Source organism: Anomaloglossus baeobatrachus, chromosome 1 (genome assembly GCF_048569485.1).
Source record: "Anomaloglossus baeobatrachus isolate aAnoBae1 chromosome 1, aAnoBae1.hap1, whole genome shotgun sequence".
Classification (NCBI taxonomy): domain Eukaryota; kingdom Metazoa; phylum Chordata; class Amphibia; order Anura; family Aromobatidae; genus Anomaloglossus; species Anomaloglossus baeobatrachus.
The window spans coordinates 705548291-705569092 of NC_134353.1; the positions used below are offsets into that span (position 1 = coordinate 705548291).

General features: G+C 47.6%; 1 protein-coding gene across 2 annotated transcripts in view; it reads left to right on the forward strand.

Annotated features, from left to right (window-relative positions):
* HIRA (histone cell cycle regulator) overlaps positions 1–20802 on the forward strand; it is a 127068-nt gene that overhangs the window by 9378 nt on the left and 96888 nt on the right. For both annotated transcript variants that reach the window (XM_075321188.1, XM_075321195.1), the window contains exons 4-14: positions 1272–1362; positions 3296–3390; positions 3478–3573; positions 3665–3825; positions 3905–4072; positions 4381–4494; positions 4761–4831; positions 7069–7174; positions 13338–13553; positions 14613–14698; positions 14817–15005. In XM_075321188.1, coding sequence (XP_075177303.1) covers positions 1272–1362; positions 3296–3390; positions 3478–3573; positions 3665–3825; positions 3905–4072; positions 4381–4494; positions 4761–4831; positions 7069–7174; positions 13338–13553; positions 14613–14698; positions 14817–15005 — 1393 coding nt within the window. The remainder of the gene's footprint in view (positions 1–1271; positions 1363–3295; positions 3391–3477; positions 3574–3664; positions 3826–3904; positions 4073–4380; positions 4495–4760; positions 4832–7068; positions 7175–13337; positions 13554–14612; positions 14699–14816; positions 15006–20802) is intronic.

A 20802-nucleotide genomic window follows, 5' to 3' on the forward strand; every position in this document is an offset into this window, starting at 1 on the left:
CCTCCTTACAGACGGCCATTGGAACCCTGGGATCTGAACAAGGTTCTCATTGCTCTCCAGAAGCCGCCTTTCGAGCCTTTGAAAGAGGTTCCCCTTTCTCGGCTTTCACAAAAGGTAGTTTTTCTTGTGGCGGTCACGTCTCTTCGAAGAGTGTCCGAGCTAGCGGCGTTATCTTGCAAATCTCCCTTCCTGGTGTTTCACCAAGACAAGGTAGTACTGCGTCCAATTCCAGAGTTTTCTCCCAAGGTGGTTTCTTCCTTTCATCTCAATCAGGATATCACTTTACCATCTTTGTGTCCGCATCCAGTTCACCAATTTGAAAAGGGTTTACATCTGTTGGACCTGGTGAGAGCACTCAGGATTTACATTTCTCGCACGGCGGCTCTACGCCGTTCTGATGCGCTCTTTGTCCTAGTCGCTGGTCAGCATAAGGGATCGCAAGCTTCCAAATCCACCCTGGCGCGGTGGATCAAGGAACCAATTCTTCACACATACCGTTCTGCTGGGCTTCCGATTCCATCTGGACTGAAGGCCCATTCTACCAGAGCCGTGGGTGCGTCCTGGGCATTGCGGCATCAGGCTACGGCTCAGCAAGTGTGCCAGGCGGCTACCTGGTCGAGTCTGCACACGTTTACCAAACACTATCAAGTGCATACCTACGCTTCGGCAGATGCCAGCCTAGGTAGACAGGTCCTTCAGGCGGCGGTGGCCCACCTGTAGGAAGAGGCTGTCTGACAGCCCGTTCATGTGGTATCTTTTTACCCACCCAGGGACTGCTTTTGGACGTCCCACTGTCTGGGTCTCCCAATTAGGAGCGAAAAAGAAGAAGGGAATTTTGTTTACTTACCGTAAATTCCTTTTCTTCTAGCTCCAATTGGGAGACCCAGCACCCGCCCTATTTGTTCTTAGGGTTTCGTTTTTCGGGTGCACATGTTGTTCATGTTGTTTCTTAAGTTCTCCGATCATGTTATCGGATTGAATTTGTTTTTGAAACTGTTATTGGCTTTCCTCCTTCTTGCTTTGGTACTAAAACTGAGGAATCTGTACTCCTACGGGAGGGTGTATAGCCAGAAGGGGAGGGGCCTTACACTTTTAAGTGTAGTTCTTTGTGCGGCCTCCAGAGGGCAGTAGCTATACACCCACTGTCTGGGTCTCCCAATTGGAGCTAGAAGAAAAGGAATTTACGGTAAGTAAACAAAATTCCCTTCTTTTGTCCCGGTTGTACTGACATTATGGGACTGGATTAATTTTGCATACACTTCTTGTTTCAGCCTGTGTGAACTGTGTGCGATGGTCCAACAGTGGAGCATATTTAGCATCCGGAGGAGATGACAAACTAATCATGGTGTGGAAGAAATCTGGGTGAGCTAAGGACATCTGTCCATACTGGATCTTAACTTTTTTTTAGGCGGAATTGGTTATTAAAGCCAGGGCTGTGGAGTCGGAGCCGGCGTCCATTTTGGTGGAGTCGGAGTTGTAGTCAGTATAAAATGGACCATCTCTTAAAATATATAATAAATTGGGTACAGTAGTTCAATGCAGTATGTAATCAATATTTTTTCTTAAGAATTTGGGAAAGTTGTGAAATGTCCTATAAATGTCTGTTCTATTCCTGATCAAAAAAATCTAGGCTTTTATTTGAGATGAATTTGTGCTGCGCTTTAGCTACATGACATAAGTTGTGAGTTTACCATTTTACCACAGTAAAACACAAACATGAGTCACATACAGTTGAAACCAGCAGTTTACATACACGATCTATAATGACACATCTGCATGTTTTCCTCAGTATCTGACATGTAATCAGAATAAACCTTTCCTGTTTTTGGTCAATTAAGATTACCAAAGTTATTTATATTTGCCAAATGCCAGAATAATGAGAGAGAGAGGGAGAGCGAGAATATGTTAAGGAATTTTTATTACTTTCTGCAAAGTCAAAAGCTTATATACACTAAGGGGTACTTTACTCGCTGCAACATCGCTAGCGATTGCTAGCGATGTCGAGCGCGATAGCACCCGCCCCCGTCGCTCGTGCGACATTTGGTAATCGCTGCCGTAGCGAACATTATCGCTACGGCAGCGTCACACGCACATACCTGGTCAGCGACATCGCTGTGACCGCCGAACAATCCCTTGCTCAAGGGGGAGGTGCGTTCGACGTCACTGCGGCGTCACTAAGCGGCCGCCCAATAGCAGAGGAGGGGCGGAGATGAGCGGGACGTAACATCCCGCCCACCTCCTTCCTTCCGCATTGCCGGAGGATGCAGGTAAGGAGATGTTCGTCATTCCTGCAGTGTCACACATAGCGATGTGTGATGCCACAGGAACGACGAACAACATCGTACCGGTGGCAGCAGCGATATTAAGGAAAGGATCGATGTGTCAACGATCACCGTTTTGGAACAATTTTGCGATTGTTGATCATCACTCATTAGTGTTACACGCTGCGATGTCGCTACTGACGCCGGATGTGCGTCACTAACGACATGACCCCGACGATATATCGGCAGCGATGTCACAGCGTGTAAAGTACCCCTTAGAGTACTATGCCTTTAAACAATATGGGACAGCCCATATGATGATGTCACCTCTTTGAAAGATTCTGATAGGTTTATTGACAACATCTGAGTTAATTAGAGACACAGACTGATATAGGCTACGAACACATTGCTGCATTCCTAAAAATCCATCTCCTACAGCAAATACTTTAATTTAGCTGTTTTAATTTTTATTTAATGTTTGTGGATCTGAATGTTATGTTATAGATGTAGAAATATATCATATTTACACACACACATTATACATACAAATACCTGAACCTTCGAGATAGATACTTTTTATATAGTATTAAAGTATAGATGGTTTTCATCAGTGACACTGATTATATTTCCTGTGTCAGAATTTGTGAAAAATTCCCATTGCCTCTATAAAGATGATGGATTTCTTGGATAAATCCTTGAGATTAGAATGCATGATTCATATATATATATATGTGTATATATATATATATATATATATCTATATATATATATATATATATATATATATATATATATATATATATATATATATATATAAAATATATTTTGTTTTTATTTTCAAGCACCCATAGTACCAGGTCACTGTATATATGAAAAGGGTGCAGACAAGATTTTCTGTACATAACCAGAAATCCATCATTTAAGGTAGAAAACATGACTGAATGAGTAACGTACATGTGAATATATACAACCATGCCTTACATTCTACAAGACTGTATCTTCTGCCTTATCCTGAAAGCTGTTCTGTATCTCAGATACATCGGACCCAGTACTGTCTTTGGCTCCAGCAGCAAATTGGCAAATGTAGAGCAATGGCGTTGCCTCTCCATTCTCAGGAATCATTCAGGAGGTAAGGGACTTGGTGAGTTGCTTGTAGTATTTTTGTGTAAACTGCATAGTCTTTGTTTATTTTGTGTTGCCTTTTATCACCTTTCAGATGTAATGGATGTCGCATGGTCTCCACATGATGCTTGGCTGGCTTCCTGCAGTGTCGATAACACCGTTGTAATATGGAATGCCTTCAAATTTCCTGGTAGGTTGGATACATATACTTGATTTCCAAATTTAACAATTTTTACTTTGCAACTTTTTGACAAAAGGGAATATTTAACACAATCTTGCAGAGATTATAGCCACATTGAGAGGCCATTCGGGACTTGTTAAAGGACTGACGTGGGACCCAGTGGGGAAATATATAGCCTCTCAAGCTGATGACCATAGCCTAAAAGTCTGGAGGACCATGGATTGGCAGCTAGAAACTAGTATCACCAAGCCGTTTGATGAGGTACCAGCTATAAAGCGATCTCAGTATCACAAAATTGTAGATAAACACTTGCTTAAGACAGTCTTTCACTTTACTCTAGTGTGGAGGAACGACCCATGTCTTGCGTCTCAGTTGGTCTCCTGATGGACATTACCTTGTATCTGCTCATGCAATGAACAACTCTGGTCCTACGGCTCAGATTATTGAACGTGACGGTTGGAAAACGAACATGGACTTTGTGGGTCATCGAAAAGCTGTCACGGTGGTGGTAGGAATCCTCTTTTGTGTTCCTTGCAGAAAACGTGATTTATTTATTTATCTTTTGCAATGCAGTACAACTTATAGCTTTAAACCCATTTATCATTTTTAGAGTTTAAATAAGAACTTGAACTACTGTATAACTTGTGCCAGCTCTTGATTTACCTTTTAGTGTTGTCATGTGGATCTTGTGCATTTTGAAACCGCCTAATACAACATGTGTATAGTGTCAGCTTTTTGTACATGTATATCAACTCCTAACTTTTGGATACGTCACTGTTAATAACATTGAAATATTGTTGCGTTATTTTCAAACAGAAATTTAATCCAAAAATCTTTAAGAAAAAACAGAAAAATGGAAGCTCAAGCAAAGCTGGCTGTCCGTACTGCTGCTGTGCAGTGGGGAGCAAGGACCGCTCACTGTCTGTGTGGGTGAGGAAAGCTATCCTTTTGTTGCCAGAAATAGTGTAGTCTGAAACCTTTTCAGAGCAGGCTGCAATTTGGGATCCTAGCTTAGATGTTTTGTCTGTTCCTGTCCTTTTAATTTCTGATTTCCAGTACTTCTTTCTTTTTTTTTTTTTTATTCCATTTTTGCTTAACTAAGGTAGTTTAGATTTGAAACACATACTTGTGTTATTAATCTGCTTATTATAATCAGAAGTGCATTCTTTTTGAGTGACTTTATCTCTTTACTGTAGCTCACCTGCCTTAAGAGACCTTTGGTGGTAATCCACGACCTATTCGACAAGTCTATAATGGACATCTCATGGTAATGTATATAAAACCTATTCTATTGTTTTAATTCGTTAACTAGAACCTTATTGATTTTATTATATATACATGTTTAATAATAACCCCTCACATTTTTGTAAAAATATCATATCTTTTCAAGGGACAACACTGAAGATAGACACTTTGATACAATGTAAATGGTGTACAGCTTAACAGCATACATTTGGTGTGCCCTCTAAATAACACACTGACATTAATGTGTAAACCACTGACAACAAAAGTGAATACACCCTGAAGTGAAAATGGACAAATTATGCCCAATTAGTAATTTTTTTTCTCCCATGTGACTCATTAGTGTTACAAGGTCTCAAGTGTGAATGGGGAGCAGGTGTGTTAAATTTGTTATGGCTCACACACACTCTCATACTGGTCACTTGAAGTTCAACATGGCACCTCAAGGGAAATAATCCTCTTGGGATCTGAAAAAAAGAATTATTGCTCTACATAAAGATAGCCTAGGCTATAAGAAGATTGCAAACATCCTGAAACTGAGATGCAGCATTGTGGCCAAGACTATACAGCGGTTTAAAAAGACAGATTCAGCTCAGAACAGGCATCCCCATGGTTTTCCGAAAGATGTCAGGTTGCCTGCCTTGTACTTATTCCATGGAATTCTATTGAAGTTTTATTTTCCTATGGACTCATATTAATGATCATAAATAAATTGAGTTTTTAATTACGCTGGTGCAAACGTTTTCTATTCGCCTCTACATAAAGATAGCCTAGGCTATAAGAAAATTGCCAACACTCTGAAAATGAGCTGCAGCATGGTGGCCAAGACCATACAGTGGTTTAACAAAACAGGTTCCACTCAGAAAAGGTCTCGCCATGGTCAACTAAAGAAGTGGAGTGCACGTACTCAGCATCATATCCAGAGGCTGTTTTTGTAAAAATAGAAGCATGAGTTCTGCCAGCATTGCTGCCGAGGTTAAAGGGATGAGGGAATCAGCCTGTCAGTGCTCAGAACATACGCTGCACACTGCATAAAATTGGTCTGTATGGCTGTCATCTCAGAAGCCTCTTCTGAAGATAATGTACAAGAAAACCCGCAGTTTGTTGGAGACAAGCAGACTACGGACATGGATTACTGTAACCCCGTCCTGTGGTCTGATGAGACCAAGATAAACTTATGTGGTTCAGATTGTGCCAACTGTGCGGGGTCAAGTGAGGAGCACGAAGACAAGTGTGTCTTGCCTACAGTCAAGCATGGTGGTGGGAGTGTCATGGTTTGGGGCTAAATGAGTGTTGCTGGCTGTGGGGAGCTACAGTTCAGTGAGGGTACATGAACGACCAAAGACAACTACTGCCTTGCTAAAAATCACTGAAGGTAAAGGTGCAGGACTGGCCAAGCATGTCTCCAGACCTAAATACTTTTGAGCATCTATGATGCATCCTCAAACGGGAGGTGAAGGAAGTAAGGTCTCTAACATCCAGCAGCTCCATGATGTGATGGAGTGAAAGAGGATTCCAGTGACCACCTGTGAAGCTCTTGTGAATTCCATGCCAAAAGAGTTAAGGCAGTGCTTGTAAATAATAGTGGCTACACAAAATATTGACTATGGGCACAATTTGGCCATTTTCACTTAGGAGTGTACTTGCTTTTGTTGCCAGCAGTTTAGACATTAATGGCTGTGTTATTTAGAAGGCACACCAAATTTACACTGTTATACAAGCTGTACACTGACTGCTTTACATTGTATCAAAGTGTCATATCTTCAGTGTTGTCTCATGAAAAGATATAATTACAAAAATGAGGGGTGTATAGATTGATAGAGGGGAGGAAGGCAGAGTGAAATTTTGAAATAGAAGATGATGTGTTATGAGAAAAGTCAGGAGGTGGCCATTACTGATAGGCACACGTTCATTAACTCAGTGCCACCGTCTGGATTCCCCTGACATCAGGTAACACAGTGATTGTCGCTACTGTGCAGAGCAGCCAATAACAACCATCCACCCTAGATCCGTCTTCTTGCTACTGCTCCATCATCCTTTAATAAAGGTACTGCGGTGTGACTATGTTGGATAATAAGGAAAGTAGCTGAAATGTTGCCCTTCCAGTTAATACAGCCACAGGGGTTCCATTCACATCTGAACATGTGGAGAACTGACCAAAGCTTTTATCCTATCACTCCTCTGCTTCTGCCAATCTGTACATTTCATCTATATCATTATAATATCATAAGCGGCAAAATCCTGCTCTCTGGTTGGTTCTAGGACTCTAAATGGACTTGGCATATTGGTGTGTTCCATGGATGGATCGGTGGCATTCTTAGATTTCTCACAGGATGAGCTAGGTGACCCACTGAGCGAGGAAGAGAAGGTATAGCAATATTCCATGCTACTTATTGCACAAAGTCTTAAACCTGCCTCATTATTAAGCTTTCTTTGTCGCTCTATTGGGAGACCCAGACAATTGGGTGTATAGCTACTGCCTCCGGAGGCCACACAAAGTATTACACTTAAAAGTGTAAGGCCTCTCCCCTTCTGCCTATACACCCCCCGTGGGATCACGGGCTCCTCAGTTTTCATGCTTTGTGCGAAGGAGGTCAGACATCCACGCATAGCTCCACTGTTTTAGTCAGCAGCAGCTGCTGACTATGTCGGATGGAAGAAAAGAGGGCCCATATAGGGCCCCCAGCATGCTCCCTTCTCACCCCACTCTTGTCGGCGGTGTTTGTTAAGGTTGAGGTATCCATTGCGGGTACGGAGGCTGGAGCCCACATGCTGCTTTCCTTCCCCATCCCCCTCAGGGCTCTGGGTGAAGTGGGATCTTACCGGTCTCCAGGCACTGAGACCGTGCTCCATCCACAGACCCGGAGAACCTGCTGGATATGGAGCTGAGTATCGTCAGGGACAGGGCCCTGCTACATTAAGGTACTCTGTGTCCCCGTACAAATCGCGCACACACACACCAGCATTGCTGGGTGTGTTAGTGCGCCGGGGACAACAGCGCGGAGCGCTTGTGCTATTACTCACTGCAGCTTAGCTGAGTGAGTTTATGTATTAGGAACTGCCGCGCCGGCCGCTGCTGGCTGTTTTTACACTGTGGCGCGGCTGGGACTTGTGGTGCGCCGGGGACTTCCGCGCTGGCCGTGCACATAGGACGGCCGCGCTTATTACTCGAGTCCCCGGCTTTGCGGCCTAGTTTCGTTTCGTTCCCGCCCCCAGGCCTGCCAGTCAGGGGAGGGGCGGGACGCTGTTCAGAACGACAGCGCCGAGGGCTGGAGTCTGCTTAGCATACTCCAGCCCCCTCACTGGACACAGTGGGACGCCAGTTTCCCGCACTTTGTCTGGGGCACGCCCACGGCCCGCCCCTCTTCACAGGACGCCGGCAGCCATTCCTGTTTGCAGTCTGAGCTGGAGAAGGGAGACAAGCTCTGGGACACCCAGTCACAGGATTCTGGCGACCACACACCCGCTTTTGAGCGGGCGGTAAGCAGCACCTGAAGTGCTGACCACACTAATGCCGAAGTGTTCATTTGTACTTTATGCTTGTATGCTATACATTGCACTGTACGGTCGCTATTCTTGGCTATATACCCTCCTAGATGGCTAGACAACAGCATGTCGTCCGCAAAAAGCAAGGGTGCCAAGGCACAGGCTTTCTATGCTGCTTGTACTGCATGTGAGGCTGTTCTACCGGCAGGTTCCACTGACCCCCATTGTGTGCAATGCTCCCCTGTAGCACTTACTCAGCCGGGGTCTCTGCTAGAGGTGGCCCAAGGAGAACCACCTGGGAACACTGTCCAGGTGACAGGGACGGAGTTTGCAGTTTTTGCTGATAGATTGTCTGTGACTGTGTCTAAAATCCTAGAGACTTTGCAGTCCAGACCGGTAACTCAGACCATGGGCACTGTTGATTCAATGCTCCCTGGCCCCCCTCATTTGGAACAAATCCGTGCTCCGGGGGGTCCCATGCATCCCAGGGTGAAGGCTCTGACACGGACGACAGTCCCTGACAGCCTAAGCGAGCTCGCTGGGAGCGGCCCTCGACTTCATCACACTGGTCAGGGTCCCAGCAGGAGGACTCTCTGTATGATGAGGCAGACGTAGCTGATCAGGATTCTGATCCTGAGACCGCTCTCAATCTGGATACACCTGATGGTGACGCCATAGTGAATGATCTTATAGCGTCCATCAATAGAATGTTAGATATTTCTCCCTCAGCTCCTCCAGTGGAGGAGTCAGCTTCACAGCAGGAGAAATTCCATTTCAGTATCCCAAGCGTAAATTGAGTACTTTTCTTGACCACTCTGACTTCAGAGAAGCAGTTCAGAAACACCACGCTTATCCAGATAAGCGTTTCTCCAAACGTCTTAAGGATACACGTTATCCCTTTCCCCCTGACGTGGTCAAGAGCTGGACCCAGTGTCCAAAGGTGGATCCTCCAATCTCCAGGCTTGCGACTAGATCCATAGTTGCAGTGGACGATGGGGCTTCACTTAAAGATGCCACTGACAGACAGATGGAGCTCTGGTTGAAATCCATCTATGAAGCTATCGGCGCGTCGTTTGCTCCGGCATTCGCAGCCGTATGGGCACTCCAAGCTATTTCAGCTGGTCTTGCGCAGATTGACACTGTCACACGTACATCTGATCCGCAAGTAGCGTCCTTAACCTCTCAAATGTCTGCATTTGCGTCTTACGCTATTAATGCTGTCCTGGACTCTACGAGCCGTACGGCAGTGGCGTCCGCCAACTCCGTGGTTTTACGCAGAGCCTTGTGGTTAAGGGAATGGAAGGCAGATTCTGCTTCCAAAAAGTGCTTAACCAGTTTGCCATTTTCTGATGACAGACTGTTTGGTGAGAGATTGGATGAAATCATTAAACAGTGCAAGTCTAAGGATTCTTCCTTACCCCAGCCCAAACCTAACAAACCCCAACAGAGGAGGGGACAGTCGAGGTTTCGGTCCTTTCGAGGCTCGGGCAGGTCCCAATTCTCCTCGTCCAAAAGGACTCAAAAGGATCAGAGGAGCTCAGATTCTTGGCGGGCTCAGTCACGCCCAAAGAAGGCAGCCGGAGGAACCGCTACCAAGGCGGCTTCCTCATGACTTTCGGCTTCCTCTCTCCGCATCCTCGGTCGGTGGCAGGCTCTTCCGCTTTGGGGACATTTGGCTGCCACAGGTCAAAGACCGTTGGGTGAGAGACATTCTGTCTCACGGGTACAGGATAGAGTTCAGTTCTCGTCCTCCGACTCGATTCTTCAGAACTTCTCCACCTCCCGACCGAGCCGGTGCTCTTCTGCAGGCGGGTGCTCTCTAAAGGCAGAAGGAGTGGTGATCCCTGTTCCTCTTCAGGAGCAAGGTCACAGTTTTTACTCCAATTTGTTGTGGTGCCAAAAAAGGACGGGTCTTTCCGTCCTGTTCTGGACCGAAAACTGCTCAACAAGCATGTGAAAACCAGGCGGTTCCGGATGGAATCCCTCCGCTCCGTCATCGCCTCAATGTCTCAAGAAGATTTCCTAGCATCAATAGACATCAAGGATGCTTATCTCCACGTGCCGATTGCTCCAGAGCACCAGCGTTTTCTACGCTTCGTTATAGGAGACGAACACTTTCAGTTCGTAGCCCTGCCTTTCGGTCTGGCGACAGCCCCACGGGTCTTCACCAAGGTCATGGCAGCAGTAGTAGCAGTCCTGCACTCTCAGGGTCACTCTGTGATCCCTTACTTGGACGATCTACTTGTCAAGGCACCCTCTCAAGAGGCATGCCAACACAGCCTGAACGTTGCGCTGGAGACTCTCCAGAGTTTCGGGTGGATCATCAACTTTTCAAAGTCAATTCTGACCCCGACCCAATCGCTAACATATCTTGGCATGGAGTTTCATACTCTCTCAGCGATAGTGAAACTTCCGCTGGACAAACAGCGTTCACTTCAGACAGGGGTGCAATCTCTCCTTCAAGGCCAGTCGCACCCCTTGAGACGCCTCATGCACTTCCTAGGGAAGATGGTAGCAGCAATGGAGGCAGTCCCTTTCGCGCAGTTTCATCTGCGTCCACTACAATGGGACATTCTCCGCCAATGGGACGGGAAGTCGACGTCCCTCGACAGGAACGTCTCCCTTTCTCAGGCGGCCAAGGAATCTCTTTGGTGGTGGCTTCTTCCCACCTCATTGTCAAAAGGAAAGTCCTTCCTTCCCCCATCCTGGGCGGTGGTCACGACAGACGCGAGTCTATCAGGGTGGGGAGCAGTTTTTCTCCACCACAGGGCTCAAGGTACGTGGACTCAGCAGGAGTCCACCCTTCAGATCAATGTTCTGGAAATCAGAGCAGTGTATTTTGCCCTACAAGCCTTCCAGCAGTGGCTGGAAGGCAAGCAGATCCGAATTCAGTCGGACAACTCCACAGCGGTGGCATACATCAACCACCAAGGGGGGACACGCAGTCGGCAAGCCTTCCAGGAAGTCCGGCGGATTCTGACGTGGGTGGAAGACACGGCATCCACCATATCCGCAGTTCACATCCCGGGCGTAGAAAACTGGGAAGCAGACTTCCTCAGTCGCCAGGGTATGGACGCAGGGGAATGGTCTCTTCACCCGGACGTGTTTCAGGAGATCTATCGCCGATGGGGGATGCCGGACGTCGACCTAATGGCGTCCCGGCACAACAACAAGGTCCCAGCTTTCATGGCACGGTCTCACGATCACAGAGCTCTGGCGGCGGACGCCTTAGTTCAAGATTGGTCGCAGTTCCGGCTCCCTTATGTGTTTCCTCCTCTGGCGCTGTTGCCCAGAGTGCTACGCAAGATCAGGTCCGACTGCCGCCGCGCCATCCTCGTCGCTCCAGACTGGCCAAGGAGGTCGTGGTACCCGGATCTGTGGCATCTCACGGTAGGACAACCGTGGGCACTACCAGACCGGCCAGACTTGCTGTCTCAAGGGCCGTTTTTTCCATCTGAATTCTGCGGCCCTGAACCTGACTGTGTGGCCATTGAGTCCTGGATCCTAGCGTCTTCAGGATTATCTCAAGAGATCATTGCCACCATGAGACAGGCTAGGAAACCAACCTCTGCCAAGATCTACCACAGGACGTGGAAGATATTCTTAGCTTGGTGCTCTGCTCAGGAAGTTTCTCCCTGGCCATTTGCCTACTTTTCTTTCCTTCCTGCAATCCGGGTTGGAAAAAGGTTTGTCGCTCGGCTCCCTTAAAGGACAAGTCTCTGCGCTATCTGTATTTTTTCAGAAGCGCCTGGCCAGACTCCCACAGGTACGCACGTTCCTGCAAGGGGTTTGTCATATCGTCCCTCCTTACAAGCGGCCGTTAGAGCCCTGGGATCTGAACAGGGTTCTAATTGCTCTCCTGAAGCCGCCTTTCGAGCCTATGAGGGATGTTTCCCTTTCTCGCCTTTCACAGAAAGTGGCCTTTCTAGTAGCAGTCACGTCTCTTCGGAGAGTGTCCGAGCTAGCAGCGCTGTCATGCAAATCTCCCTTCCTGGTGTTTCACCAGGACAAGGTGGTTCTGCGCCCGATTCCGGAGTTTCTCCCTAAGGTGGTATTCCCCTTTCATCTCAATCAGGATATCTCCTTACCTTCTTTGTGTCCTCATCCAGTTCATCAATGTGAAAGGGATTTGCATTGGTTGGATCTGGTGAGAGCACTCAGAATCTACATTTCCCGCACGGCGCCCCTGCGCCGCTCGGATGCACTCTTTGTCCTTGTCGCTGGTCAGCGTAAAGGGTTGCAAGCTTCCAAATCCACCCTGGCTCGGTGGATCAAGGAACCAATTCTTGAAGCCTACCATTCTGCTGGGCTTCCGGTTCCCTCAGGGCTGAAGGCCCATTCTACCAGAGCCGTGGGTGCGTCCTGGGCATTACGGCACCAGGCTACGGCTCAGCAGGTGTGCCAGGCGGCTACCTGGTCGAGTCTGCACACTTTTACCAAGCATTATCAGGTGCATACCTACGCTTCGGCGGACGCCAGCCTAGGTAGACGAGTCCTTCAGGCGGCGATTGCCCCCATGTAGGAAAGGGCCGTTTTACGGCCCTATCACGAGGTATTATTTTACCCACCCAGGGATTGCTTTTGGACATCCCAATTGTCTGGGTCTCCCAATAGAGCGACAAAGAAGAAGGGAATTTTGTTTACTTACCGTAAATTCCTTTTCTTCTAGCTCTAATTGGGAGACCCAGCACCCGCCCCTGTTTTTTTGTGTACACATGTTGTTCATGTTGAATGGTTTCAGTTCTCCGATATTCCTTCGGATTGAATTTGCTTAAACCAGTTTATTGGCTTTCCTCCTTCTTGCTTTTGCACTAAAACTGAGGAGCCCGTGATCCCACGGGGGGTGTATAGGCAGAAGGGGAGGGGCCTTACACTTTTAAGTGTAATACTTTGTGTGGCCTCCGGAGGCAGTAGCTATACACCCAATTGTCTGGGTCTCCCAATTAGAGCTAGAAGAAAAGGAATTTACGGTAAGTAAACAAAATTCCTTTCTTTAACCTTAACGTGAGCTAACTTTTCTTTCTTGTTCAAAACTATAATTGAAGAATCACATCCACCAAAGCACTTATGGGAAAAGTCTTGCCATTACAACGGAGTCCCAGCTGCCTAACACCATTATTGAAAATCCTGAAATGTTGAAGTTTCAACAAAGGCAACATCCACATTTGGATGGCGAACATATGACACCTGTACAGAAAGATATCCCAGCACCAAAAGTGGCTAGCATGGTAAATGGTGAAAGCCTGGAGGACATCCGAAAGGTATGAAATAGCTCATGGCAAACATCAGGCATTTCTGTATGGTCTGTTCATTAGTAGTTAACTAGTGTTATTTTTTTCTAAAAGTACTACTGAGCACGAACAACACATTTTTGGCGCTTCAAGTCCCCCTCCAACACCCTCCCCTCCCAAACCAGAGTTTAGGGTTGGCAGTTTGCTTTCGTGCATAGGATGCAGTATATATAATTACTCTATATAGTATGTTATTTCTGGTGTATTGGGATACATTGTTTTAGGAAAATATTTTTTTTTTTTTTCCACCTCTCGTGTGGTCCCTAATTCTGATAGACTTTTAGGAGAATCATTAAAGGGTTTTCTCTCAAGTGACCGGTGTCCTCTATTTGCCCCCTGGGCCCGTCCCAAACCATTCATCCTTCCTCATGGCATGACCTCACCAGCATGATCTGTGCTGCAGTATCTACAATCTATGGGAGTTCGGCGCTCTGCAGTTTCTATCAACCCTATAGACATTTAGTGGAGTAGCAAGTTCCATACTTAATGCTCTGGTCATACAGTAAGGAGGAACTAGTTGGTCAGAAAACAACCTGTTCTAGTGATCTACAGAGATCCTAGTGATGAGGACTGTGGAGATCAGATATTTGTCACCCATCTGGTGAATATTGCCCATTATAGGAAATGTCCATGCGCGTTTAGGCTCTAACAAGGGTCTATTATTGAAATACTCGCTTTAGGTCTGGCTTTAGATGTTACAGATTTAGTCTTTGAAAGAATAGCTAGACAAACTTGGGAAGCTGTTTATTTCTCAAGGCACTGAAGGCAGTGGTGCTACATGTAGAGACTATATTGATAATTTCCTAAACCATGCTACTGTGTAGTTAGCTACGCTTTCTTTTTGATCATCAGTAGCCTCTTTGTCCTCTCCACCATTTGTGGGACATCCCAGTCTATTTGGTTGACCTTCTCAACTGATATTGGCATAACCATGCTGACGTTTCTGCGCAAATTAATTGAAATAGAATTTTGTACTATTCATGGGTAACGCTTTATGTATTATAATAACAATAATAATATTTTCAATAGAATCTTTTAAAGAAACAAGTGGAAACAAGGACAGCGGATGGCCGGCGTAGGATCACCCCATTGTGCATTGCCCAGCTGGACACTGGGTTTGTATGACATATTACACTATTTTGGGATATTTAACACTGTCATATAATCTATCACATGTTGCGAACACCATACAATCTTTTAAATACATCTTATTTTGGCTATTCGTATTTGCAGGGACTTTTCTACAGCTTTTTTTAATAGTATTCCTATATCGGGGTCGGTCGCAGGGTCCATGTTGTCATCTCAGAGCAACCAGCAGCTCTTATCTCTGGATTCAAACACCAACAGCTCTTTAGGCATGAAATCCACCCTAGAACCAGTGGCTAATGCAAAACCATCAGAGGAGCCTGCCAATAAAGAGAGGTATGGTGAAAGGAGCATATGTAATACTAATGCTGGACGTTAAATTATTTAGCATCTGATTTTATTGATTCACATATTTCTTCCATCGTGAGTGATCCAATTTATCTTGTAGAGATAATAACTTGTAGAGAAGTTTTTATTTGCAGTATTATTTAATATATCCTTATCAATGGAATGCCAAAGTATTTCAAAACAAAAATATCAACTTGCTATATGTTACTAAAGAGGATATCTCAATGAATGGAAAGGTTTGGCTATTCATTCACTTTACTCTGATCCACTCCCTAAAGTTGCACTAGTATTTGCAACTCTGCTTTTCACATCAGACAATATAATCAATTGTAGCATGTTATAATAATTGTGCTAATACACGTGGCTCATTCTGGGATATCTAGGGAATCTCTTCTACCAGGCTTTTCTTGGTCTTATGATGTGTTAGGTATCCTAAAAACCTTTATAGTGTATATAATGGTCACTCCCACTAGGTCCAGAAATATTTGGACAGTGACATAAGTTTTGGCATTTTACCTGTTTACCAAATCCTATTCATAATACAGTTATGTAATCAATATTGGCTTAAAGTGCAAATTCTCAGCTTTAATTTCAGGGTATTCACATCCTAACTGGAGTAAGGATTTAGGAATTACATCTTTATATTATGTAGCTGCCTCTTTTTCAAGGAACCAAAGTTAATTGGCCTGGTTATCTCAAAGCTGTTTAATGGGCTGCATGGGCTATTCCCTTGTTAATCCTTTATCAATTAAGCAAGTAAAAGGTCTGGAGCTGATTCTAGGTGTAGTATTTCCATTTGGGACCTGTTGCTGTGAACCCAAAACCTGCAGCTAAAGGAGCTCTCAATGCAAGAGATCATTAGGCTGAAAAAAAGAATTAATCCATCAGAGAGATAGCAAAAATGTTAGAAGTGACCAAATCAACAGTTTGGTGCATTCTGCAAGAAAAAAAGAGCTCACTGAACAGTTTGAGAATGCAAAAAGATCTGGACGTCCACAGAAAACTACAGTGGTGGATAATCCACAGAATCCTTTCCATGGGGAAGAAAAACCCCTTCACAGCATCCACCCAAGTGAAGAACACTCTCCAGGAAATAGGTGTTTACATATCTAAGTCACCCATAAGAGAAGACTTCATGAGAGCAAATACAGAGGGTTCACCACAAGGTGCAAACTATTATACAGCCTTAAAAATAGGCCAGATAAGACTTTGTTAAAAAGCATCTAAAGAAGCCAGCCCAGTTCTGGAAAAACATTTTTCTTTGTCGCTCTATTGGGAGACCCAGACAATTGGGTGTATAGCTACTGCCTCCGGAGGCCACACAAAGTATTACACTTAAAAGTGTAAGGCCCCTCCCCTTCTGCCTATACACCCCCCGTGGGATCACGGGCTCCTCAGTTTTCATGCTTTGTGCGAAGGAGGTCAGACATCCACGCATAGCTCCACTGTTTTAGTCAGCAGCAGCTGCTGACTATGTCGGATGGAAGAAAAGTGGGCCCATATAGGGCCCCCAGCATGCTCCCTTCTCACCCCACTCTTGTCGGCGGTGTTTGTTAAGGTTGAGGTATCCATTGCGGGTACGGAGGCTGGAGCCCACATGCTGCTTTCCTTCCCCATCCCCCTCAGGGCTCTGGGTGAAGTGGGATCTTACCGGTCTCCAGGCACTGAGACCGTGCTCCATCCACAGACCCGGAGAACCTGCTGGATATGGAGCTGAGTATCGTCAGGGACAGGGCCCTGCTACATTAAGGTACTCTGTGTCCCCGTACAAATCGCGCACACACACACCAGCATGCTGGGTGTGTTAGCACAAGCGCTCCGCGCTGTTGTCCCCGGCGCACTAACACACCCAGCATGCTGGGTGTGTTAGTGCGCCGGGGACAACAGCGCGGAGCACTTGTGCTATTACTCACTGCAGCTTAGCTGAGTGAGTTTATGTATTAGGAACTGCCGCGCCGGCCGCTGCTGGCTGTTTTTACACTGTGGCGCGGCTGGGACTTGTGGTGCGCCGGGGACTTCCGCGCTGGCCGTGCTTATATGACGGCCGCGCTTATAAATCGAGTCCCCGGCTTTTGCGGCCTAGTTTCGTTTCGTTCCCGCCCCCAGGCCTGCCAGTCAGGGGAAGGGCGGGACGCTGTTCAGAACGTCAGCGCCGAGGGCTGGAGTCTGCTTAGCATACTCCAGCCCCCTCACTGGGCACAGTGAGACGCCAGTTTCCCGCACTTTGTCTGGGGCATGCCCACGGCCCGCCCCTCTCCACAGGACGCCGGCAGCCATTCCTGTGTGCAGTCTGAGCTGGAGAAGGGAGACAAGCTCTTGGAGACCCAGACACAGGATTCGGGCGACCACACACCCGCTTTTGAGCGGGCGGTAAGCAGCACCTGAGGTGCTGACCCCACTAGTGCCGAAGTGTTCATTTGTACTTTATGCTTGTATGTTATACATTGCACTGCACGGTCGCTATTCTTGGCTATATGCCCTCCTAGATGGCTAGACAACAGCATGTCGTCCGCAAAAAGCAAGGGTGCCAAGGCACAGGCTTTCTATGCTGCTTGTACCGCATGTGAGGCTGTTCTACCGGCAGGTTCCACTGACCCCCATAGGGTGCAATGCTCCCCTGTAGCACTTGCTCAGCCGGGGTCTCTGCTAGAGGTGGCCCAAGGAGAACCACCTGTGAACACTGTCCAGGTGACAGGGACGGAGTTTGCAGTTTTTGCTGATAGATTGTCTCTGACTATGACTAAAATCCTAGAGACTTTGCAGTCCAGACCGGTAACTCAGACCATGGGCACTGTTGATTCAATGCTCCCTGGCCCCCCTCATTTGGAACAAATCCGTGCTCCGGGGGGGTCCCATGCATCCCAGGGTGAAGGCTCTGACACGGACGACAGTCCTAGACAGCCTAAGCGAGCTCGCTGGGAGCGGCCCTCGACTTCATCACACTGGTCAGGGTCCCAGCAGGAGGACTCTCTGTATGATGAGGCAGAGGTAGCTGATCAGGATTCTGATCCTGAGACCGCTCTCAATCTGGATACCCCTGATGGTGACGCCATAGTGAATGATCTTATAGCGTCCATCAATGGAATGTTGGATATTTCTCCCTCAGCTCCTCCAGTGGAGGAGTCAGCTTCACAGCAGGAGAAATTCCATTTCAGGTATCCCAAGCGTTAATTGAGTACTTTTCTGGACCACTCTGACTTCAGAGAAGCAGTTCACAAACACCACGCTTATCCAGATAAGCGTTTCTCCAAACGTCTTAAGGATACACGTTATCCCTTTCCCCCTGACGTGGTCAAGTGCTGGACCCAGTGTCCAAAGGTGGATCCTCCAATCTCCAGGCTTGCGACTAGATCCATAGTTGCAGTGGACGATGGGGCTTCACTTAAAGATGCCACTGACAGACAGATGGCGCTCTGGTTGAAATCCATCTATGAAGCTATCGGCGCGTCGTTTGCTCCAGCATTCGCAGCTGTATGGGCACTCCAAGCTATTTCAGCTGGTCTTGCGCAGATTGACACTGTCACACGTACATCTGTTCCGCAAGTAGCGTCCTTAACCTCTCAAATGTCTGCATTTGCGTCTTACGCTATTAATGCTGTCCTGGACTCTACGAGCCGTACGGCAGTGGCGTCCGCCAACTCCGTGGTTTTACGCAGAGCCTTGTGGTTAAGGGAATGGAAGGCAGATTCTGCTTCCAAATAAGTGCTTAACCAGTTTGCCATTTTCTGATGACAGACTGTTTGGTGAGAGATTGGATGAAATCATTAAACAGTCCAAGGGTAAGGATTCTTCCTTACCCCAGCCCAAACCTAACAAACCCCAACAGAGGAGGGGACAGTCGAGGTTTCGGTCCTTTCGAGGCTCGGGCAGGTCCCAATTCTCCTCGTCCAAAAGGACTCAAAAGGATCGGAGGAGCTCAGATTCTTGGCGGGCTCAGTCACGCCCAAACAAGGCAGCCGGAGGAACCGCTACCAAGGCGGCTTCCTCATGACTTTCGGCCTCCTCTCTCCGCATCCTCGGTCGGTGGCAGGCTCTCCCGCTTTGGCGACATTTGGCTGCCACAGGTCAAAGACCGTTGGGTGAGAGACATTCTGTCTCACGGGTACAGGATAGAGTTCAGTTCTCGTCCTCCGACTCGATTCTTCAGAACTTCTCCACCTCCCGACCGAGCCGGTGCCCTTCTGCAGGCGGGTGCTCTCTAAAGGCAGAAGGAGTGGTGATCCCTGTTCCTCTTCAGGAGCAAGGTCACGGTTTTTACTCCAATTTGTTGTGGTGCCAAAAAAGGACGGGTCTTTCCGTCCTGTTCTGGACCTAAAACTGCTCAACAAGCATGTGAAAACCAGGCGGTTCCGGATGGAATCCCTCCGCTCCGTCATCGCCTCAATGTCTCAAGGAGATTTCCTAGCATCAATAGACATCATGGATGCTTATCTCCACGTGCCGATTGCTCCAGAGCACCAGCGTTTTTCTACGCTTCGTTATAGGAGACGAACACCTTCAGTTCGTAGCCCTGCCTTTCGGTCTGGCGACAGCCCCACGGGTCTTCACCAAGGTCATGGCAGCAGTAGTAGCAGTCCTGCACTCTCAGGGTCACTCTGTGATCCCTTACTTGGACGATCTACTTGTCAAGGCACCCTCTCAAGAGGCATGCCAACACAGCCTGAACGTTGCACTGGAGACTCTCCAGAGTTTCGGGTGGATCATCAACTTTTCAAAGTCAAATCTGACCCCGACCCAATCGCTAACATATCTTGGCATGGAGTTTCATACTCTCTCAGCGATAGTGATGCTTCCGCTGAACAAACAGCGTTCACTACAGACAGGGGTGCAATCTCTCCTTCAGGGCCAGTCGCACCCCTTGAGACGCCTCATGCACTTCCTAGGGACGATGGTAGCAGCAATGGAGGCAGTCCCTTTCGCGCAGTTTCATCTGCGTCCACTACAATGGGACATTCTCCGCCAATGGGACGGGAAGTCGACGTCCCTACACAGGAACGTCTCCCTTTCTTTGTCGCTCCATTGGGAGACCCAGACAATTGGGTGTATAGCTATTGCCTCTGGAGGCCACACAAAGTATTACACTTAAAAGTGTAAGGCCCCTCCCCTTCTGGCTATACACCCCCAGTGGGATCACTGGCTCACCAGTTTTGTGCTTTGTGCGAAGGAGGCAACACATCCACGCATAGCTCCACTTTTTAGTCAGCAGCAGCTGCTGACTATGTCGGATGGAAGAAAAGAGGACACATATAGTGTCCCCAGCATGCTCCCTTCTCACCCCACTGTATGTCGGAGGTGTTTGTAAGGTTGAGGTACCCATTGCGGGTACGGCGGCAGGAGCCCACATGCTGATTCCTTCCCCATCCCTTTTTACAGGGCTCTGGGTGAAGTGGGATTTACCGGTCTCCAGGCACTGAGACCGTGCTCCATCTACAGCCCCTGGAGAAGATGCTGGATGGAGCGGAGTACATCAGGGACATGGCCCTGCTTCCTCAAGGTACTCTGTGTCCCCGTGCATTTGGCGCTCACACCGCAGCATGCTGGGTGTTGTAGTGCGCCGGGGGACATCAGCGCTGCGGCGCCTGTGCCATGGCCTCATTCAGCTTTGCTGAAGCAGGCTCACTTATGGGAATTGGTCGCGCCGGCCGCTGGGACTGCGGCGCGGCTGGCACTTGTAGTGCGCCGGGGACTTCAGCGCGGCCTGCGCTTTTACGGCGGCCGCGCTGATAACTAGAGTCCCCGGCTTTTGCGGCCTGCTTCCGTTCGTTCCCGCCCCCAGACCTGCCAG